Here is an 18679-nt window from a genome sequence, read left to right on the forward strand (position 1 = left end):
GGCTAAAAGGATTAGGACTCTTTTTTGCAAGGATTAAGCAGAGGTGTGATAAAGGTACATATACTCTTCCATACTACCAGAATAAAAAGGCTCCAAATGATAAGGAAACAAATTTCCATACTGTGACTAACCCATGAAACTCCTTGTTGCAGAGTATTAAGATAAATGGCATGATAATTGTATTGGTTTGGGTGGGTTTTTTTGTTTTTGTCTTTTGTTTTTTTTCAAGAAACCATCACTACATGAATAAAAATAGCAAATAGCACCTGCAGATGAGCCAGGATAAAATTCCAATTGGTATCAACTATACTTTCATATAGGGTTTTTATTCTTTTACATGCTTGTGTGTGTGTAGAGGATGAGGTTATAAGGAGGTTACTTCACGTCCCCATAAACCCTGAAGACCCCCACTGGAAATAAGATGCAAATTTTTAGCAGTGAGGGTAATTAACTGTTAGAACAATATACTAATGGTTATGGTGGATTATTCAACACTGAAAATGTGTAAATCAAGATTGGATATATTTTTAAAAGATATGCTCTGGCTCAGACTTGAGTGAATTCAGGGAAGTTCTATGGCCTGCGTTCTAGAGGAAGTCAGACTCGATGACCACAGTGGTTCTTTATGGCCTTCCTTATGAATTGCTCTATTTAGCACCCTCCTCTCTTCAATGTTGTATATCCATCTTTCTGTCTTGAGAGGACTGGCTGGGAATGCTCAGCGCCATTCCTCAGTTGTCTGGAGGGATTGATGTTAAGTGACATGCGACATGCCCTTTCACCTTCTCCAAGGGTTCAGTACATGGCTCCTGCAGCACACTCTGGCCAGCTCTCCTGTGTGATAGTACAGAGCCTGGGACTGATCTCCAGGGGGTTGTCCTTTCCCTCAGTGTCGCAGCCAAATCTTTCCATTGTGAAGGGTGTTTTGACATGCTCGTTCGATTTGGGCAATACGAATTGCGTTGGGAAAATACTGGGTGCAGGGAAGCTGCTCAAGAGTAATCTGTTTACAGAGGTGGGGGGTGGGCAGTGGAGTTCCAAACATCATGTTCTCGTTCGAATCAGAAGCTTTAAGCAGACAATGAATATGCTCAAAGAATGGCAGGCTTTATTGCAAAGTCCAGAGTTTGCTGGGCTATTGTAAGAGCTTCAATATGTGATTATCAGAGTTGTCAGTAGAAAAACACATGCAAGGCACAGTTTAAGCCTTCAGAGACAAGCTGTATTCCAGGTAGTCCCCAGCACCAGAAGTACTGTTAGAAGTTCACTGACAATGGAATGCTGACATTTTAATTGTTTCTTTTGCCGTGAAAAGATGAAGATGGAATGTTTGTGCTGCTCAGCGAGAGCTGTCAAATGAGATGACGATAGGTTTTTAAAAATTTCTTCTGTGTCTGCATTACATACCAAACCGGTGGGTACGTGCATAAATATAACTAATATAAATATGGCATTCAGCATTTTTCCAGGAGCTGCTGTGGCTTCAAAGTGTCTTATGAACATTCCCACCCTCACCTGTCCCAAAACCAAAACATGGCTAACAAGCCTTGTCTGAAAATCCTTGGGTATCCAGGAGTTTTTATAACCTCTCACTGCTGGCTCCAAAGTGCTGAGCCGTGGCTGCTGCTTTCTTATGACTAGGGTTATCCTGTTTCAGGTTCCCAAAAAGAGGACACTGCTGGATGGGGGGAGCAGAGGGGGAGCTGGAGGGAGGGTACAGTTGGGGGGGTGTTGGAGGGGTGTGTGTGTGTGTACTGGATAGGGGTACCTCAGGGGTGCTGGAAGGGGTACCTGCGGCTTCACCCTTGAGGTGGGGGGGCAGTGTTGCTCCCTGTCACGGTGGCAGTGGCTGGCGCAGACTTGGGATGCAGCAACAGCCATCAGTCAGCACCTCCCTGTGGGGCTCTCTTCTCTCCCCAGCGCTGGGAGCCGGGGTCTGGGTGGGCCGGATCCAGCTGCTGTGGCTGCAGGGGAGGGACCAATCAGGGCGCAGAGACTGCTCTTTCTCAGCTGCAACATCTGTTCCTCAAAAATCACAGACACTGCCTCTTATTCGAAAAATCCACCTGGATAGAGGGCAGAGGATCAAAAAAAGGGGCGATGTCGGGGGGAGGAACCCGGACATATGGTAACCCTGCTAATGAGTGGAATTTCAAGCTTAAAGATTTACTGCAGAGAGAGACCATGGGCTGGATCCCTCCTACAGTCAGTAGGCAGTGACCTAGCTAAGGGGGAGGGAACAAAACCTGGGACCGGTTTTGTTCAATATCTTCATAAATGATCTGGAGGATGGTGTGGATTGCACTCTCAGCAAATTTGCGGATGATACTAAACTGGGAGGAGTGGTAGATACGCTGGAGGGCAGGGATAGGATACAGAGGGACCTAGACAAATTGGAGGATTGGGCCAAAAGAAATCTGATGAGGTTCAATAAGGATAAGTGCAGGGTCCTGCACTTAGGACGGAAGAACCCAATGTACAGCTACAGACTAGGGACTGAATGGCTAGGCAGCAGTTCTGCGGAAAAGGACCTAGGGGTGACAGTGGACGAGAAGCTGGATATGAGTCAGCAGTGTGCCCTTGTTGCCAAGAAAGCCAATGGCATTTTGGGATGTATAAGTAGGGGCATAGCGAGCAGATCGAGGGACGTGATCGTCCCCCTCTATTCGACATTGGTGAGGCCTCATCTGGAGTACTGTGTCCAGTTTTGGGCCCCACACTACAAGAAGGATGTGGATAAATTGGAGAGAGTCCAGCGAAGGGCAACAAAAATGATTAGGGGTCTGGAACACATGACTTATGAGGAGAGGCTGAGGGAACTGGGATTGTTTAGTCTGCAGAAGAGGAGAATGAGGGGGGATTTGATAGCTGCTTTCAACTACCTGAGAGGTGGTTCCAGACTATTCTCAGTGGTAGAAGAGGACAGGACAAGGAGTAATGGTCTCAAGTTGCAGTGGGGGAGGTTTAGGTTGGATAGTAGGAAAAACTTTTTCACTAGGAGGGTGGTGAAACACTGGAATGCGTTACCGAGGGAGGTGGTAGAATCTCCTTCCTTAGAAGTTTTTAAGGTCAGGCTTGACAAAGCCCTGGCTGGGATGATTTAATTGGGGATTGGTCCTGCTTTGAGCAGGGGGTTGGACTAGATGACCTCCTGAGGTCCCTTCCAACCCTGATATTCTATGATTCTATGAAATCTCCTTGAGGCTCCTGTTGTGTAGAATCGCCTCGGTTGTTCTGTTGCAGAGGTGGGGTTTCCCCCCACCTAGAATTTGCTGCTAGGCTGGCCCTGAGCCCACGATGGTCTCTAAGGATCTCTGCCTGCATTGAGGCCCCCTGCACATGCTGCCTGGCAGCAGGCTCCAGGGGAGTCGTACTACCAAGGACTCCCCCAGGAGCTCTTCCTGCCTGTAAAGGGGAAATCGATGTTGCAGAAAAGGCTCCATGGTAAAGCAGTAGGTGTATTATCTTTCCTAGGAGATCTCCATGGGGGTAGGTAGGGGATATATCCCTGTAGATATCTTCTTGGGGCCCTATGTAGCAGGGAGGGAGACTGTACTGTGAAGGCATCTGAGTTCCTCTTCTCTGCAGGAGGGGAGAGCGTCATGTGTGCAGCATCCCCTCCATCTTGAGATCTTGGGGCCATGCTGTGTGTGGCCCTATATTAGGTCAGGGTGTGGATTTGCTGTGACTTAAAGCTAGCGCTGAGTTCTGTGTAGTTACTCTGGATTGATGCTACTGTAGCTCAGCTCAAGGAGCTCTGGAAGGCATTGAAAAAGCACTTCAGTGTGCCTGGGCATCTTCAAGTGACCCGCTCTAGAGCGGTGGTGCTCGGAACCAGAACCAACAACAAGAATTTCAAAAAGCAAATAACACTTACACTCCACTTCTGTTTCCTGGTCCGTATGTCTCTCTTCAAATCAAGTGTAACGTTTTACACAGAGCCCTCCCTATTTTGGAGTGCTGTGTTATCAGCTTTCCAAGATTACCCTGCTACGAACATGAACTGCAGACTGACTCCTTTGGGGATGTGTGGCAAGCTGCCTGGAGAATGTTTTATATAAATTCTGAACTAAAATATAAAAGAAAATGTGCTTGGGGTGGGAGCTGCTAAGGTTCAGCAGCAGTGGATAAAACAGAAAAGATTCTGCTTCAAGCGTGCTGTGCATACAGTGTTTGCCCAGCTTGTGGTGAAGCAGCCAACTTCCTGAAAGCTATTTTAGGCTGTGTCTAATCTATCCATTGTAGGTATTTCCAAGGCCTCATCACCTGCTATCTAAGTACTGTCTGCTTGCTAACAGCACAGAGTGTTTTGTATTCAGTAAAAATGCAATGTGTAGAAAAGAATTTGTCAGCACAGATCTTTCCCCACCTACCTCTTGAATAGTGCTTTGATTTGAGTGATGAGAATATAGTAACTAAGGAGGAATTGAAGTCTGTGTGCTCTGGGGTCACAGATGCACAAACAGGAATTTTGAAAGTTCAATTCCTCCCTCAGTCCAAACCAATTTATAATGACCTTTTTGTTTATTTGTTTTTTTTAAACTCATTGGTGGCATTCTTTGCAAATGTGGCTTCCTGTTTTATAAACCCTGTAATTCATTGGTAATGACTCTCGGTAAGTAGTCAGTTATATTGAGAAACTTCTTATACCTACAACAAAAAGATTAAAAGAAATGCTCCCAGCGCTTTAGCATGCATAAGCAGGTGGTTAGTAGTTGCCTAGCTACTAAAGACCTGCATTAGGCTTCCATTTAGGGAAGTAGTGCTGAATGTATAATCTCAGCCAGTTTTTCTTCCTTCTCGGGTAAACTTGATCTCAAACTAAACAAACATTTAATTTAATGCAGTGTTTCAGTATCAGGATTGTTTTCAGTTTAAAATAGCCCATTTACTCTGAGTTTATTTGCTAAAGATAGGAAATTGCTGTGTTTTTACACACACTCAAATATTTTTATAAGCTTTTGGGATGATAGGACACATGGTTGCATTTCATTTAATGACCCAGTAAACTGAAATGTATAGATTATTAATGATTTTTTTATTGAATATTCCTAGGCACCAAAAAAAAAAAAAGCCATCAAAATGGAGTTAAGTTTGAAAGTACATATTAGCATGTCTGAGACCCGAATGTGAAAGTCCTTACAAGAATGTTGTAGACACTACAAAACGTACATTGGAAAAACAGGAAATTCTGAATGAGATTTAAACATAAACCTTTTGTACCTTCCAGGGAGAGGAAGGGAATCAGGTTGGAAGTTAAAAGGAGAACAAAGGGAGGCACAATGTTACTCCCACCTTTCATGTTACTTTCATTGTCAAATATTCCCATGTTATATATCTATCTATCTATCTCATCCATTCATTTTTTCCCCAGATGTTAAACCATCTAACATTTTGGTAAACTCTAGAGGTGAAATCAAGCTTTGTGATTTTGGTGTCAGTGGACAACTGATAGATTCAATGGCAAACTCGTTCGTGGGGACACGGTCCTACATGTCAGTAAGTATAGCTCTTTTAACTTTGAGTTTACTATGCATTGTGTTATAGTTTTCGGTGATCAGACAAGAAACCACTGCTGCCATCATTACAGTAATTTACAATTATTACTCACTGCCTCACTGAAGTATTCAAGTGTCGCATCAAAGTTCAAAAGTGGATTTGTTGCAGTGCATGACTGATGACTTGGAGTCTTCTAACATTGTAAAAGAGATGCTGATGCAACTGCATTGCAAAAGCCAATGAGCTAATGCTTTTGGGTTTTGTGTGCATGCATTTCCAAAAAAGTGTGCAGAGCTTGTTCTCCTTACACAAGTCTTTGTCCCTATCCCAGCCCCCAAAATTTCTCACTGTTGCTACAATTGCGAGCCTAGGCAAGATGCTGTCTACACAAGCGCTTCTACCATTGCTATCACAGGGTGAGTTAAACCAGTTATAGCAACAGAGGGAAACTTTAGGGGGAAAAGGTTAATGTAGACCAGGCTTAGTGGCTAGTGTGAGACTACTTTAGTGGGTGTTCTCTTTTGAAAACTAGTATTCAGGAATAAAGTGCTATTTAAAGAAGCACTGTGTATCATGTGGCAACCAGCACGAACATGAATTGTGGTTCCCTTTCTCTCTAATGTATGACGGTACTTTTCAATTTAATGCAGATTCTATTAACTCATAAAGCTAGGGCTTTCAGAATTTCTTCTAAAAAAAGAAAGGAGTACTTGTGGCACCTTAGAGACGAACAAAGAACAAATTGATTTGAGCATAAGCTTTCGTGAGCTACAGCTCACTTCATCAGATGCATCCGATGAAGTGAGCTGTAGCTCACGAAACCACCTTAGAGACGAACAAATTGATTTGAGCATAAGCTTTCGTGAGCTACAGCTCACTTCATCGGATGCACGAAAGCTTATGCTCAAATCAATTTGTTCGTCTCTCAGGTGCCACAAGTACTCTTTTTTTTTTTTTTGCGGATACAGACTAACACGGCTGCTACTCTGAAACCTGAGAGTTTCTTCTGTAGCTATGAAATTGAGCCTGGACCTAAAAACAAAGGGGGGGAAAAGGTATACTGCTCATTCTACTCAGAATGGATCCTACTTTTCAGGACACTATCTTCTCCATTTGTCATCTGAGGTGGGTGTCAGATTAGGAGTGAACCAGCAATTTACGTTGCAAACTTGAGCTTTGTGGGTTCTGTTAAACAGCAAAACATTGTCACAGCTCCTCGTTTTTTGCCCCTGACTCTGGTGTTCTTGTTTTTATTTTTCTTCTGATCAGGAACAAAGTGTCGCATAGCTTCAGTTTCCAGTGACACGTCACTTCCACAGGTTGAAGGTCTAGGTCGGTCCCATGGCATTGTATTTCAAAGATCAAATCATGGTGGTGAATCTGTTTGTTCTCTGCAGTAGTGTTTGAAGTTCATTCTTTTGCAGGCAATTACTGATATTGCTCAGTGTCTCTCTTAGCGCTGTTTTTCAAACTACGGCGAAAACGCTTTGCTGGACCATGATAATTTTGCAGGCAACATCTGATTTTGATGTCTCAATACAGTGAGATTAGCTTGGAGCTATTTTCTGTCTCCTGTCCACTATACACTGTTCTGATGCACTTACTGCCATATAGGTCATTTTCATGGCTACTTCCATGCTGCCTTCTACTTCTCATTCATTCACTTTTGTTTTTCATCTAATACTCTTGCAAACTGTAGAATTTATCCCCTTTTGGGGTGGCTTCCTTGCTGCCCAAAATCTGGTAGTTATTCTAAAAGGGCTTTGGCTCCAACTCAGGTGGGACATTGGAGAAGGTCTAAGTATGAACTTGCAGAAATAGTATGTGATTGATAAAACACCAATTACACTTGTTATAGTGGTTCACAGTTGTCATTGGTTGAAGGGTTTAATGGCTATAGACCACTCTGACATCCTATAGGAATATCAGACTGTAAAACTCAGTTTTCAAGGTATGAATGCCTAAATGTGTTCATTAGAGTCTTTGATCTTCGGGAGAACTTGAGGCTCAATAAAGGGGGGCGGGGGGAAGGGCAAAATGAAGTTTTGTATTGAGCCTTCTCAAAGAAAAACATATATGGGAACCATGTGGACTATTTTATATGCTAGAACTACAAGAGGGAGTGTGTTTTCAGTCTTTACCACTGTTTTTGTTGTTGTTGTGTTTTTGGCCACACAATACTAATAAAGCAAGTGCAGTAACTGACTGTATATTTCAGTCTGTGTTTTTCACTTTATACACTGTTTTCATGGACATCTTGAGAACCTTTTCAAGTGATTTTTTTGTTGGAATGGCTGGACTAGTTAGAGTGTGACTGTACCTGAAATACATGTTTCATTTCCCCAATGTGCGATTCAATTTAAAAAAACAAAACCATATTTGTAGCTTATGATGTGCCATCTGTTAGAGATGCTCCTACCTACATACTTCCCACTTGCTGAAAGGATAGGTTGGCATGAGTGTGTACACCATGTATACTGCATTTTTAATCTTTACATGAGATTTTTTTTCTCTTTGTCCTTTCTGTGTTCTAATCTTTTCTAAGCAGAACACAATCCCAATAACGTTACATTTCCACATTTGAATGGTTTTGTATGTGCCCATCCCACATGGAAACTATTTGAAATATTTTCTTACTTTGTTTTTATACTTGTCAATAAAGCACTCCAGGAAACTTACACACACTACTTTTACAAGCTGAACATATGTTTGAATAGCACGGACTCTCACTTTTGAAAAACCTTTTAAATAATTTAAATGTTTTCTTCAGAAGTAAAATAAGTATTTTGAAAAAGAAACATCTGAAATTGGCGTTTATTGTTGCGTAATAAGTACATTCTCCACATTGATAAGTATTTCCTTTTATTTAAAAGTACTTAGTTGAGTCATTGAAATTGTTCTTTTTGTTAAGAACAAATATTTTTAAAAGGTATTTTAATACTCATGAGCAAATGCTAACTGTTTGCCTATTCAAGGAACTACAGGAGCTGTGGTAAACATTTCACCTCTCCTGAATCATGCTATACAGCCTGCAGTTGGCATATTATTCCTTTGAAATACAGTGAATAGATACACACCAATGTGTTGGAGCCCCAGTTTCATTGCATCACAGGAAAGTTGGCCTTTTACAGGGTTTGGGATCCAGCTTCTGTTCTGTGCCTAGTTTCTGCCCAGAGCAGAGGCATTCTGGGACTATAATTCTCATGGTATGGGAACCGTGAGCTGTGCAACAGTGCAATGGAAACCCAAGTGGAATTTAAGGCTTTCGCAAAATGCACTACTGCACAGTCTACAGTTTCCATGTGCCCTCGAGAGCAAAGGCAGGAGAGGTAATATCTTTTATTGGACCAATTTCTGTTGGTGATAGAGACAAGCTTTTTGAGCTTACACAGAGCTCTTCGTCAGGCCTGGAGAGCTGTCCGTTTCAGAATGTCTGTCTTCTGGACAGAAATCTGACGTAGGTAGAGGCTGGACCTTGAACCTCGTTAAAAGACAGGCTTGCCTTGTGACATTTAGAAAATCTTTAAAGTCTTTCTTTCTTTCTTTTTCTTTTTTCTTTCTCTCTCTTTCTCTCTCTCTCTCTCTTTCTTTCTCTCTCTCTCTTTCTTTCTTTCTTGTCCCAAAATAACTTTTATTTTCTTATTTTTCAGTTTACATGTGAGTTCCAGTAATGAATTCTGTTGCAATACTAAGATACTAGCTCAAACACTAGTATTTTCTGTTGCAAAAAGTAGTAAATTACCATTAACAAAATGTTTTAAACACTTCATTAAAGGTACATTTGTATAAATTTAACTGATTTGGGTATCTGACTTGTGCTACTGACGGTTAATGATTCAATATTTATTTTAAAATTGTGATTAAATTGTAATGATGGTCTTTAATTGTTAAAGATCAAAGTACCTGAGGTTTAAGGAACTGATGGGAGTTCAGATTCCATACACTTTAAAAAAGTCAATTATGGAGTCCCTGACTGCCATAACGATTTTTTAAAAAGTCATATTCATATGCTCAAGTGTTTGTTTATTTTATCCATCACTCTTTCCAGGTTATTGCAGTGTGTGATTTTCTTACCTCTTACAGTGTTTTGCCTTTTTTCTTTTTTTGTAGCCGGAAAGACTCCAAGGTACTCATTATTCAGTGCAGTCAGACATCTGGAGTATGGGATTGTCACTGGTAGAAATGGCCATTGGCAGATACCCAATTCCCCCTCCTGATTCCAAGGAGCTGGAGCTGATGTTTGGCTGCCCTGTAGAGGGAGACTCTCCAGTTTCTGAGACTTCACCCAGGCAAAGAACACCTGGCCGACCAATGAGCTGTAAGTGCCTGATGCAGTGTAGCATGTGAAAGTTGGATGGGTTTGATGGGAGGAATACATAGCCCAAAGGTGCGGTGGGACGGGGAATAAGAGGGAAAGCCAGATTCACACTGTTCCCTTCCAGCTTCATGGAGCTCCCAGCAAAAAGCTATTAGAACTTTGCTGCCTTTGTCAAGCAGACCTGTGCTTGTACCCTTCCCCAATGGGTCAATGTGTTTGAAAGAGCAAAACTGTAGTATTGTCAGACTGAATGTATTTCTACCTTATTTTACAAATAGTCTGGTTTATTTTTTAATATATTTCATCCATTTGTAGCCTATGGACCAGACAGCAGGCCTCCAATGGCAATCTTTGAACTTCTGGACTACATCGTCAATGAGGTAAACAGCTGTTTACATCTATCAGAACTCCCTTTTAAACTGTTAATTCAAGATTTTGGGGTCCATATTGAAGGGGGTTTTGTTTTTTTTAGTGTATATTGTAAAACAAGCCTCTTAGCTCTCTTTAAAAACACAGTGGACCAAACTCATCCCTGGTGCAAATGCACTGGCTTGAATGAAGTTACTAGAGCTCCACCTGATCACAATCTGCAAAAATGGTCTGCGGATATCCACAGATATAAAGCTGATACCCATGGATTTGCAGGGCTCTAGAAGTTACACATGGGATACATTTGGCGTAATCTATTGCAACCGAAGATCAGCCTTTAAATAGGTCTGTGGCTTTCCAATGACACGTGGTTAGAGAGGGTGGCAGAGAGTAATATCAAGTGCCTGCTTAACTATCCCTGTCTTTGTTTTACTGGTATAGTTGTTGTATCTCTAAATAGAGTTTAGTTACAATCTAATATTGTGTCAGTTTTGAAGTGTGGTTTTGTGTTTTAGGACAAAAATGCCTGTTAAAACTTGTTACCAAGATTTTCACTGAATTCCCCAACTACAGCTAAATTCACATAATTCCAGTGCTTGTCTTTATTGCATCTTCTTCTATGTGCTGGCAAGGGCTGACCTGCCATAAAGAACAAGAGAAATCCCAGTACCAAGGGATCAACAAACTACTAACTACTAAAGTCAAATAAATTAAATATGATTACCGGTGATTCATGTATAGGCATTGCTAGGACACTCATAATTACCGGTCAGCATTGATGTTTGGTTCTCCTTGAGTACTAGATTTTACCTGGGTTACTGTTACGCTACTGCAGGGGTTCTCAAACTGGGGTTCAGGACCCCTCAGGGCGTCACGAGGTTATTACATGGGGGGGTCACGAGCTGTCAGCCTCCACCCCAAACCCTGCTTTGCCTCCAGCATTTATAGTGGTGGTACAAATTAAAAACACTTTTATATATTTAAGGGGGGTCGGACTCAGAGGCTTGCTCTGTGAAAGGGGTCACCAGTACAAAAGTTTGAGAACCACTGTGCTACTGCATCTGTTTCTAAAAGACAGAACTCCTCTCATGCTCTTATTTCAGAGAGCTTTACAATACCTCTCCTTGGGTCAGTCGAGCAGATTTAACAGTGGGTATCGTTGCGGAATCTTACACTTTGGACTGAAAATGAAGATGTTAAAACATAAAGGCTGATATTTCGCTTAAGCTCTTATTCCTAGCTGCACTGAATCTTCAGACACTGGGACAGAGAGAGGCATTATTATGGATACAAATGAAAATGTGTGTGTGTGTACACACTTGCATTTTCATCATCCTCACGTATAAAATGGCTTCTGTCTTTTATAAGCATTTACTGATGATTCATGTGTGTAATCCATGAGCAATAAATATATATAAATATAAAAGTTTCAAAATCTGACTTGCTGCCAAGTCCATGTCCCTTGCAAACACTTCTCATTCTATAGTAAATGTGATTGCACATGCATTTCCATGGAAACACTAAGTATATGTTTTCATTCTTGAAATACAGCTGGTTTTGGCTTTCTTAATACATTAAGGCCCTGACTGTGCAAACACTTACACACATGAGTAACTGTGTGCATAAGAGTAGGCCCATTGAGTTCAATAGGGCTACTCATGTGCATTAAATTACTCACTAGTTTAAGTGTGTAGATTTAACTCTAATCCAGTAGTTAACAACATGGAGGAAAAGGCAGTGTCTACTCACCTTTACATAAAATAACTCTTGTCTTACCAAAATGCTTCGATTTTAACTAATGATTTTTAATTCAGAACCTGACGACACATTCTCTGTGGCAGGATATTTAAATTAGGCTACAAATATTATGCAAATAAAGATATGTAAATGGCCTCTCCCCCCACCACCACTAGATGATGGCAATGTATACAAATCGAATTATACAGTACATACTTGCTGTAAGGCTGTTTGAAGCCCTCATTGTTGGCAGCTATACATAGAAAAATTTAATGTGAACTGGGCATGGTGCTTAGCAGCATCTGGGTCCATCATCGGCAGCTAAAATTTCCAGAGAAGGGAACTGCGGTGAGGAGCATATAGCTAACATGCAACATTACAGTGTTAATTTGTAACTTTTTAAAAACAGACTCTTCCTTCTGTTTAGTAATGCAGATGGGAGTGCTTTCTTCTTTTAATAAAGATGCTCAATAAGTTAAGATTGGACTGTGGCATTGAATCACTGCCTATCATTAGGGACAGCTGGGAGTAAGCCCTACCCTAGCAAGAGACTCAGGAAGCCTCTGGTTAAATGTGTCACATGGACTCATCCTAGGCAGGGTTAGAAAACACAGAACTTAAAATGGCAGCATCTTATCTATCTGAGCGCTCCTCCTTTGGCTGCCATCAGCGGAGCTGTACCAGCTGTGGCAACAGTAGGAAGTGTGAGGGAAGAATCCTAGTGTAAGCGGGTGCAACTTGCAGTTTGTATAATACACAATATGGTAACGTTTTCCCTTAGGCTAGCTGTCACCTGAGCACCTATAGTTCAGCTATTGCTAATGCCATTCCAAAAACTGGCCAGTGTTGATTGTGAAGTGTAGTAGGATAGGTTTCCTCTCTGAAATCACATGTCAGTGTATCTAATCTCCACTGGTCTGAAAGCAAGAGTCATCTTGTCCTTGTTCCAACGCCTCAGCCCTGAAGGATAGCATGGATAGTGTTGCTGTTACACCACTGGGCCCAACAAGCTATATACAGACTTATAACACAAAAATAATCAACCCCTTGAGATGTGAGAGCATCACTCATTCCTTTTGCTTTAATCTACCATTGATTTCATTTCCAGCCTCCTCCAAAATTGCCCAGTGGCGTTTTCAGCCCTGAATTTCAAGATTTTGTGAACAAATGGTGAGTGTTTTATGAGGTGGTTAAGCTTCAAGGGGACCATATTTGGAACATTAGTTTTGCTTTTAGTCAGAAAATGTATTTGCTTCAAAAGGATCCCAAAGCAAAGAGATTAGTAGTTTCTCCAGATGTGAACGTTGCTACTTTGTGGAGCTGTGAACAAATGTTTTCACATAGTCAGGACTCAGTGGTCTTTATGTAATGTTACCTGCAAAAGGGAATACAGTACAAACTTGGGGCCTGATCCTGTAAATTCTTACTGCTGGGTGTAGTGCTTACAGCCATAAGTAATTCTATTGAAGGTGTGCAGGTTAGGAAGCACTTATACCCAGTAGGTACGGTTGCAGAATCAGGTACTGAATCATCCACACTTTTAGTACTTGGTCCTGTCTCCCCACAGTGATGATTTACACTAGAACTTTCCCCAGTTATCCAAAATTTGTGGCCACTTCAATAATCAAACTTGTAGTGAACAGGGTGTTTTCTATGTGGATTCAATTCCTATGGAAATTTTATGCCTGAAAAATTGTTTAATTTTTACCTTATATTTAACAAACCCGGAATCTTATTTCTTGGTTCCTGGGGCTGAGGCGTCTTGACTAACCGGAGCTGCAGCATTTTCAGCTCCCAAGGGGAGTAGGGGACATTGACAAAACACACAGTGCCAGCCAGCAGCCCCTTCCAGCTGGGAGGCTCAAAAGGAGTTGCTCTTGCTCCTCCTCAGTCAGAAGGATGATGTTTGGGGAAGGGATTTTCAGGCCTGGAAACATCCATATTTTGCACACTGAAAATTCAGTTTAACACACAAATCATAGGAATCCTTGCCAGCTGGGTTCCTGTCATGTATTCCTGCCCCCCACAAGAAACACATAAAGCACAACGCCTGGGATAATTTCATATATGAAGTTACAGCCTTGAGATAATTTTACTACCCATTTATGAATACCTAAAAAAAGGTAATTGCTTAGACCCTTAAATGTATAATCAGTGGGAATTGCACCACTATAATGCTTAAGGGTGCGGTAAGAAAAACTTATCTAGGACACTGAAAAATTGATCAGTACAACCTGCTGGTAAAGCCTGTCTTTTACAAGAGAAAATTACTCAATACCTTTGACATTTTTTATTACCATGTTATGTGTTTTTTTTTTCAGCTTAATAAAAAATCCAGCAGAGAGAGCAGATTTGAAGCAACTCATGGTGAGTGAAAGCTCTTTGCTCAGTTATTAAGAGATTCTGGTCCTTATTAGATAACCCAGTACTGTAGCTCTATGCAGTTTGGTCCTTTAGAAGAGCCCAGGTAGAATTCTCAGCTCACCTGAGCAAAGAAGGAGGCAAAGACTGGTGTAAGCCATCTTTTCACTTGTTGCGACCCTGTGACCAGCACCCTGTGACCAGCACTTGTTGCGACCCTGTGACTGGCTCCTAGCACAAGTTAGTTTGAACAGTCTCTTAGAGAAAATTCTGCCAGCCTGGGATTGGTGGATTGCATCAGGTTCCAGCTCTATTCCTTCCTGCCCCAAGAACAGCCCCCCTGGGCCAGGAAGAGTTGACATAAAAGGTGGCCATTCCAGGATTCTCCCACATGGCAAGAATCCTCAGCTACCCTATAAAGGCAGCTTTAAGGTCACTGCACTATTCTAGTGGTTCACTGTGACCTTAGCAGGACTGAGGATCCAGCTAGTTGTTTTAGGTCCTTAATTTGCGTAATGATAGGTTCTGTCTTTTTTTTTTTTTTTTAAAACCACTATCTTAATAGAAACATCTTTCTGATATTTGTTAATTACAATGAGGACAGATTATTCACCTCTTAAACTTCCCTTTCACTATTTAAATGAGCTGCAGACAGAACAGTCTCTGTGCTTTAATTTAGTAATTAAATTTATAAAATATATTGCAAAAAGAAAAGGAGTACTTGTGGCACCTTAGAGACTAACAAATGTATTTGAGCATAAGCTTTTGTGAGCTGCAGCTCACTTCATCGGATGCATGCAGTGAAAAATACAGTGGGGAGAATTATACACATAGAGAACATGAATCAATGGGTGTTACCATACACACTGTAAGGAGAAAGAAAAGGAGTACTTGTGGCACCTTAGAGACTAACCAATTTATTTGAGCATAAGCTTTCCTGAGCTACAGCTCACGAAAGCTCATGCTCAGATAAATTGGTTAGTCTCTAAGGTGCCACAAGTCCTCCTTTTCCTTTTGCGAATAGACTAACAGGGCTGTTACTCTGAAACTGTAAGGAGAGTGATCACTTAAGGGGAGGTATTACCAGCAAGGGTCGGGGGGGGGGGGGAACCTTTTGTAGTGATAATCAAGGTGGGCCATTTCCAATCTTGTCAACTGCTGGAAATGGCCCACCTTCATTATCACTACAAAAGGTCGTCGTGTTCCCCCCCCCCCCCCAATAGCTCACCTTAAGTGATCACTCTGGTTACAGTGTGTATGGTAACACCCATTGTTTCATGTTCTCTATGTATATAAATCTCCCCACTGTATTTTCCACTGAATGCATCTGATGAAGTGAGCTGTAGCTCACAAAAGCTTATGCTCAAATAAATTGGGTAGTCTCTAAGGTGCCACAAGTCCTCCTGTTCTTTTTGCGAATACAGACTAACACGGCCGCTACTCTGAAACCTAAAATATATTGGTTATCTTCAGAGGAAGAGACAGTAAGTCCATGTTCCTTTATTGTGGCTTATCATCTGTTTGGAACATCTTGGACTGTTTTGGGGGAACATACAGCTTCCCTTTTCTACGATCAGTATTTTTAGAAGAGCTAACATCAAAGGATATAGGGAATTTGCAGCACTCGGTCCCTAGTCCTGCAAGTCACTCTGCATGGGCAGATTCCATTCACTTCATGCAAAGTAACTTGCAAGATCAGGGCCTCAGTCTGCAGCAGAAAGGGAAGATGAATTGAGACTTCCTCTCTCCCAACCCTCAATGTAAATCATGGATCTGAAGAGGTAACCAAATAATTTCCATCACTTAATGTAGTGGAAATGTAGCAATGTATGAAGGCATAATACTGAGTGCATTGTATGACTTTACCTATCTTGGATAATTGTGACTCTAACTTACTGCACACTAAGGTGATTGTCTTTGTAATCAGACACCATATTTATGGTGCATGACAGTTGGGAGTTCCTCGAGAATGTTTTGCAACACATATTGCTTCATTATACTAGCATATAAAGCCTGAAAAATGAAATTAACTAATCAGATCATGTTGAGTGCAATACAAAATAAAAAGAAACAACATGAATGGTGAAAGTAAATTAGACTTTTTTAAAGTTTTATTTCCATGTTAATAATTAATGTTTAATTGTTTTAATCTGTGTCCCATTATCTTGTTGTTTAGCTCATTCTCTTTCCTTCCGTCTCTTTATTATAGATTCATGTTTTCATTAAGAGATCTGAAGCTGAGGAAGTGGATTTTGCAGGATGGCTTTGTTCGACTACAGGCCTCAACCAGCCTAGTACACCCACGCATGCTGCTGGAATCTGAATATTGAGAGCAAATCTTGTACTGTACATCTGTTAAAACAATGCTATTTTGGTCTCATTTCTCAAGCTTGTATTTGTTCAAATATGTATTTCACCTCTTAAGGAAGGAAGTCTGTTCTAGCATGTGCCAAATCCTGATTGTTTTAAATTTTTGTCCTAAATTAATTGGTGTTGTATTGGATTACTTTAACTGACCAAAATGTGTGAGATGTTGAAATTATAGTGCTTGCTGATTAAGTGAATTTGGATATTTTTTGTAATGGAAATCTCACTGGGGGTACTTAGTCCCAGATTGTTTGAGCTCTATCAGGATTCCTTGTAAGTTGGTGGTACTTCAGTCATGCTTATCTAGTCTCACACAAGGTTGTTAGAGATCCTCCTAAACAATATTTGTCAAGCATGCTTGTGCTGTTATCAAACTGTGCATCTCAAAGTTAGTCATAATGCTTTTGTGCAGAGAACTCTTCCCAGTTAAACGGGCAAGAGTCCTCTATTGCCATGAAACACAGGGCATCATAACTACTTTTAGACTGTTTATATTTCTATATTTATTTTTAAATGTATTGTCATACGTGGGATTGTTTAGTAGTATGTGTCTCCTTTAATTGGTATTTTTTTTAAATGTCCTATAGACTCAAGAGCTAAAAGTGCATCAGACTTGCTTCCTTTTAACCCAACTAAAGAAGACTTATGACAACTGTGTGTATAGTGTCTAAAATGTATGAAAATCCTTTTAATTACTTTTCTTTCAGATGGCTACCAGTTTAATCTTATACTAATAAATATATTATCAAGTAACTTCTTTAGAGGATGGGTATTTTTAAATTCTTCAATATAAGTTGGGAGTAATTGGAATTTAACTGACAGCTCTTTGCTGCAGAGCATGTGCACAAATAAAATGAAATAGCTGTTTAAATATGTTCAGGAAATAAGCACCTGTTTGATACTATTGTGTTACATAAACCCCATTCCGATTACCATAAGCCCACATAGGCCTTTTCACTGTCTCCTGTTGAAGTGAACTGGAATCAAATCCTCATCTTTCAACATACATAATTCACTCACCTGAGTCCGCTTGAAAAAGGAGTTTGGTACTAGCTTCTCTCTAACAGCATCACGTACCGTATTTCTGAACAGAGCACTCTTTTCTTACACAGTAGGTAGAGGCTCAGGCCTTCAGTTTACATGTTATTTCTAGAGCTGTGCTGAAACCTTTGCCTGTGTTTTGGTGCCAATGTGCACCGTAGGTGGTGGTGTTTACTCCTTCTCATAACAAGAATGAAGGGTCACTAAATGATATTAATAGGCAGCAGGTTTAAAACAAACAGAAGTATTTCTTCACACAACACCCAGTCAACCCATGGCACTCTGCCTGTTGTGAAGGTGAGACTATAACAGGGTTCAAAAAAGTAGATAAATTCATGGAGGACAGTTGATTATTAGCAGGAATGGGTAGGGATGGTGTCCCTAGCCTCCGTTTGCCAGAAACTCAGAATGGATCACTTGATGATTACCTGTTCCATTATTCCCTCAGAAGCATCTGGCATTGGCCACTGTCAGAAGACAGGATACTGGGCTAGACAGACCATTGGTCTGACCCAGTATAGCCATTCTTATAATCACATGTACCTCTTGCTGCAATTTGCACCTGCTGTGTAAAATCAGATGCTGGTTCAATTGTACTGTCCAGTATGGTTTATTAACAGTGTCCCCTCATTCTGCTCACACCTGTGGGAAATGAGGGACTTTGTTTCTGCCCTTCTTTAGCTGGTGTGGTCAGATGCTATTTTGCAAGTGTTGTCCAATAGTCTGTATGTACCTTGACCCTGTATTGAAAATACTTAACTGACCACTTCTGAATTATGTAGCACAAACCCTGCATATATGAGACTGGCATGAGAAAAAATACTATCCCATGTAAACAAGCAGACTCTAACTGAACAAATAATGGATATTTGGGGGCACCATTTCCCATTGTCAACTGCGTTTCTTGTAAGGAAGCCAGTTTTGACTGCTTAAAGCAATCCCTACCCTATTACGTTTTGTGAGGGTTGTTGCATGTTTAATATTTGC

At 41.0% G+C, this 18679-nt stretch overlaps 1 protein-coding gene across 3 annotated transcripts in view; it reads left to right on the forward strand.

Moving 5' to 3' along the window:
- The window catches only part of MAP2K1 (mitogen-activated protein kinase kinase 1), a 66176-nt gene extending 48789 nt beyond the window's left edge, over nt 1-17387 (forward strand). For 2 of the 3 annotated variants that reach the window (XM_084640614.1, XM_084640613.1), the window contains exons 6-11: nt 5375-5499; nt 9610-9817; nt 10133-10197; nt 13032-13093; nt 14245-14290; nt 16494-17386. In XM_084640614.1, the coding sequence (XP_084496740.1) occupies nt 5375-5499; nt 9610-9817; nt 10133-10197; nt 13032-13093; nt 14245-14290; nt 16494-16607 (620 nt within the window). In that variant the 3' untranslated portion in view covers nt 16608-17386. Of the gene's footprint in view, nt 1-5374; nt 5500-9609; nt 9818-10132; nt 10198-13031; nt 13094-14244; nt 14291-16493 lie in introns of all 3 variants that reach the window. The other variant, XM_084640612.1, reaches the window with a different exon arrangement.
- The last annotated feature ends 1292 nt before the right edge of the window (nt 17388-18679 follow it).

This window comes from Lepidochelys olivacea (genome assembly GCF_965140295.1).
Source record: "Lepidochelys olivacea isolate rLepOli2 genome assembly, chromosome: 10".
NCBI lineage: Eukaryota > Metazoa > Chordata > Testudines > Cheloniidae > Lepidochelys > Lepidochelys olivacea.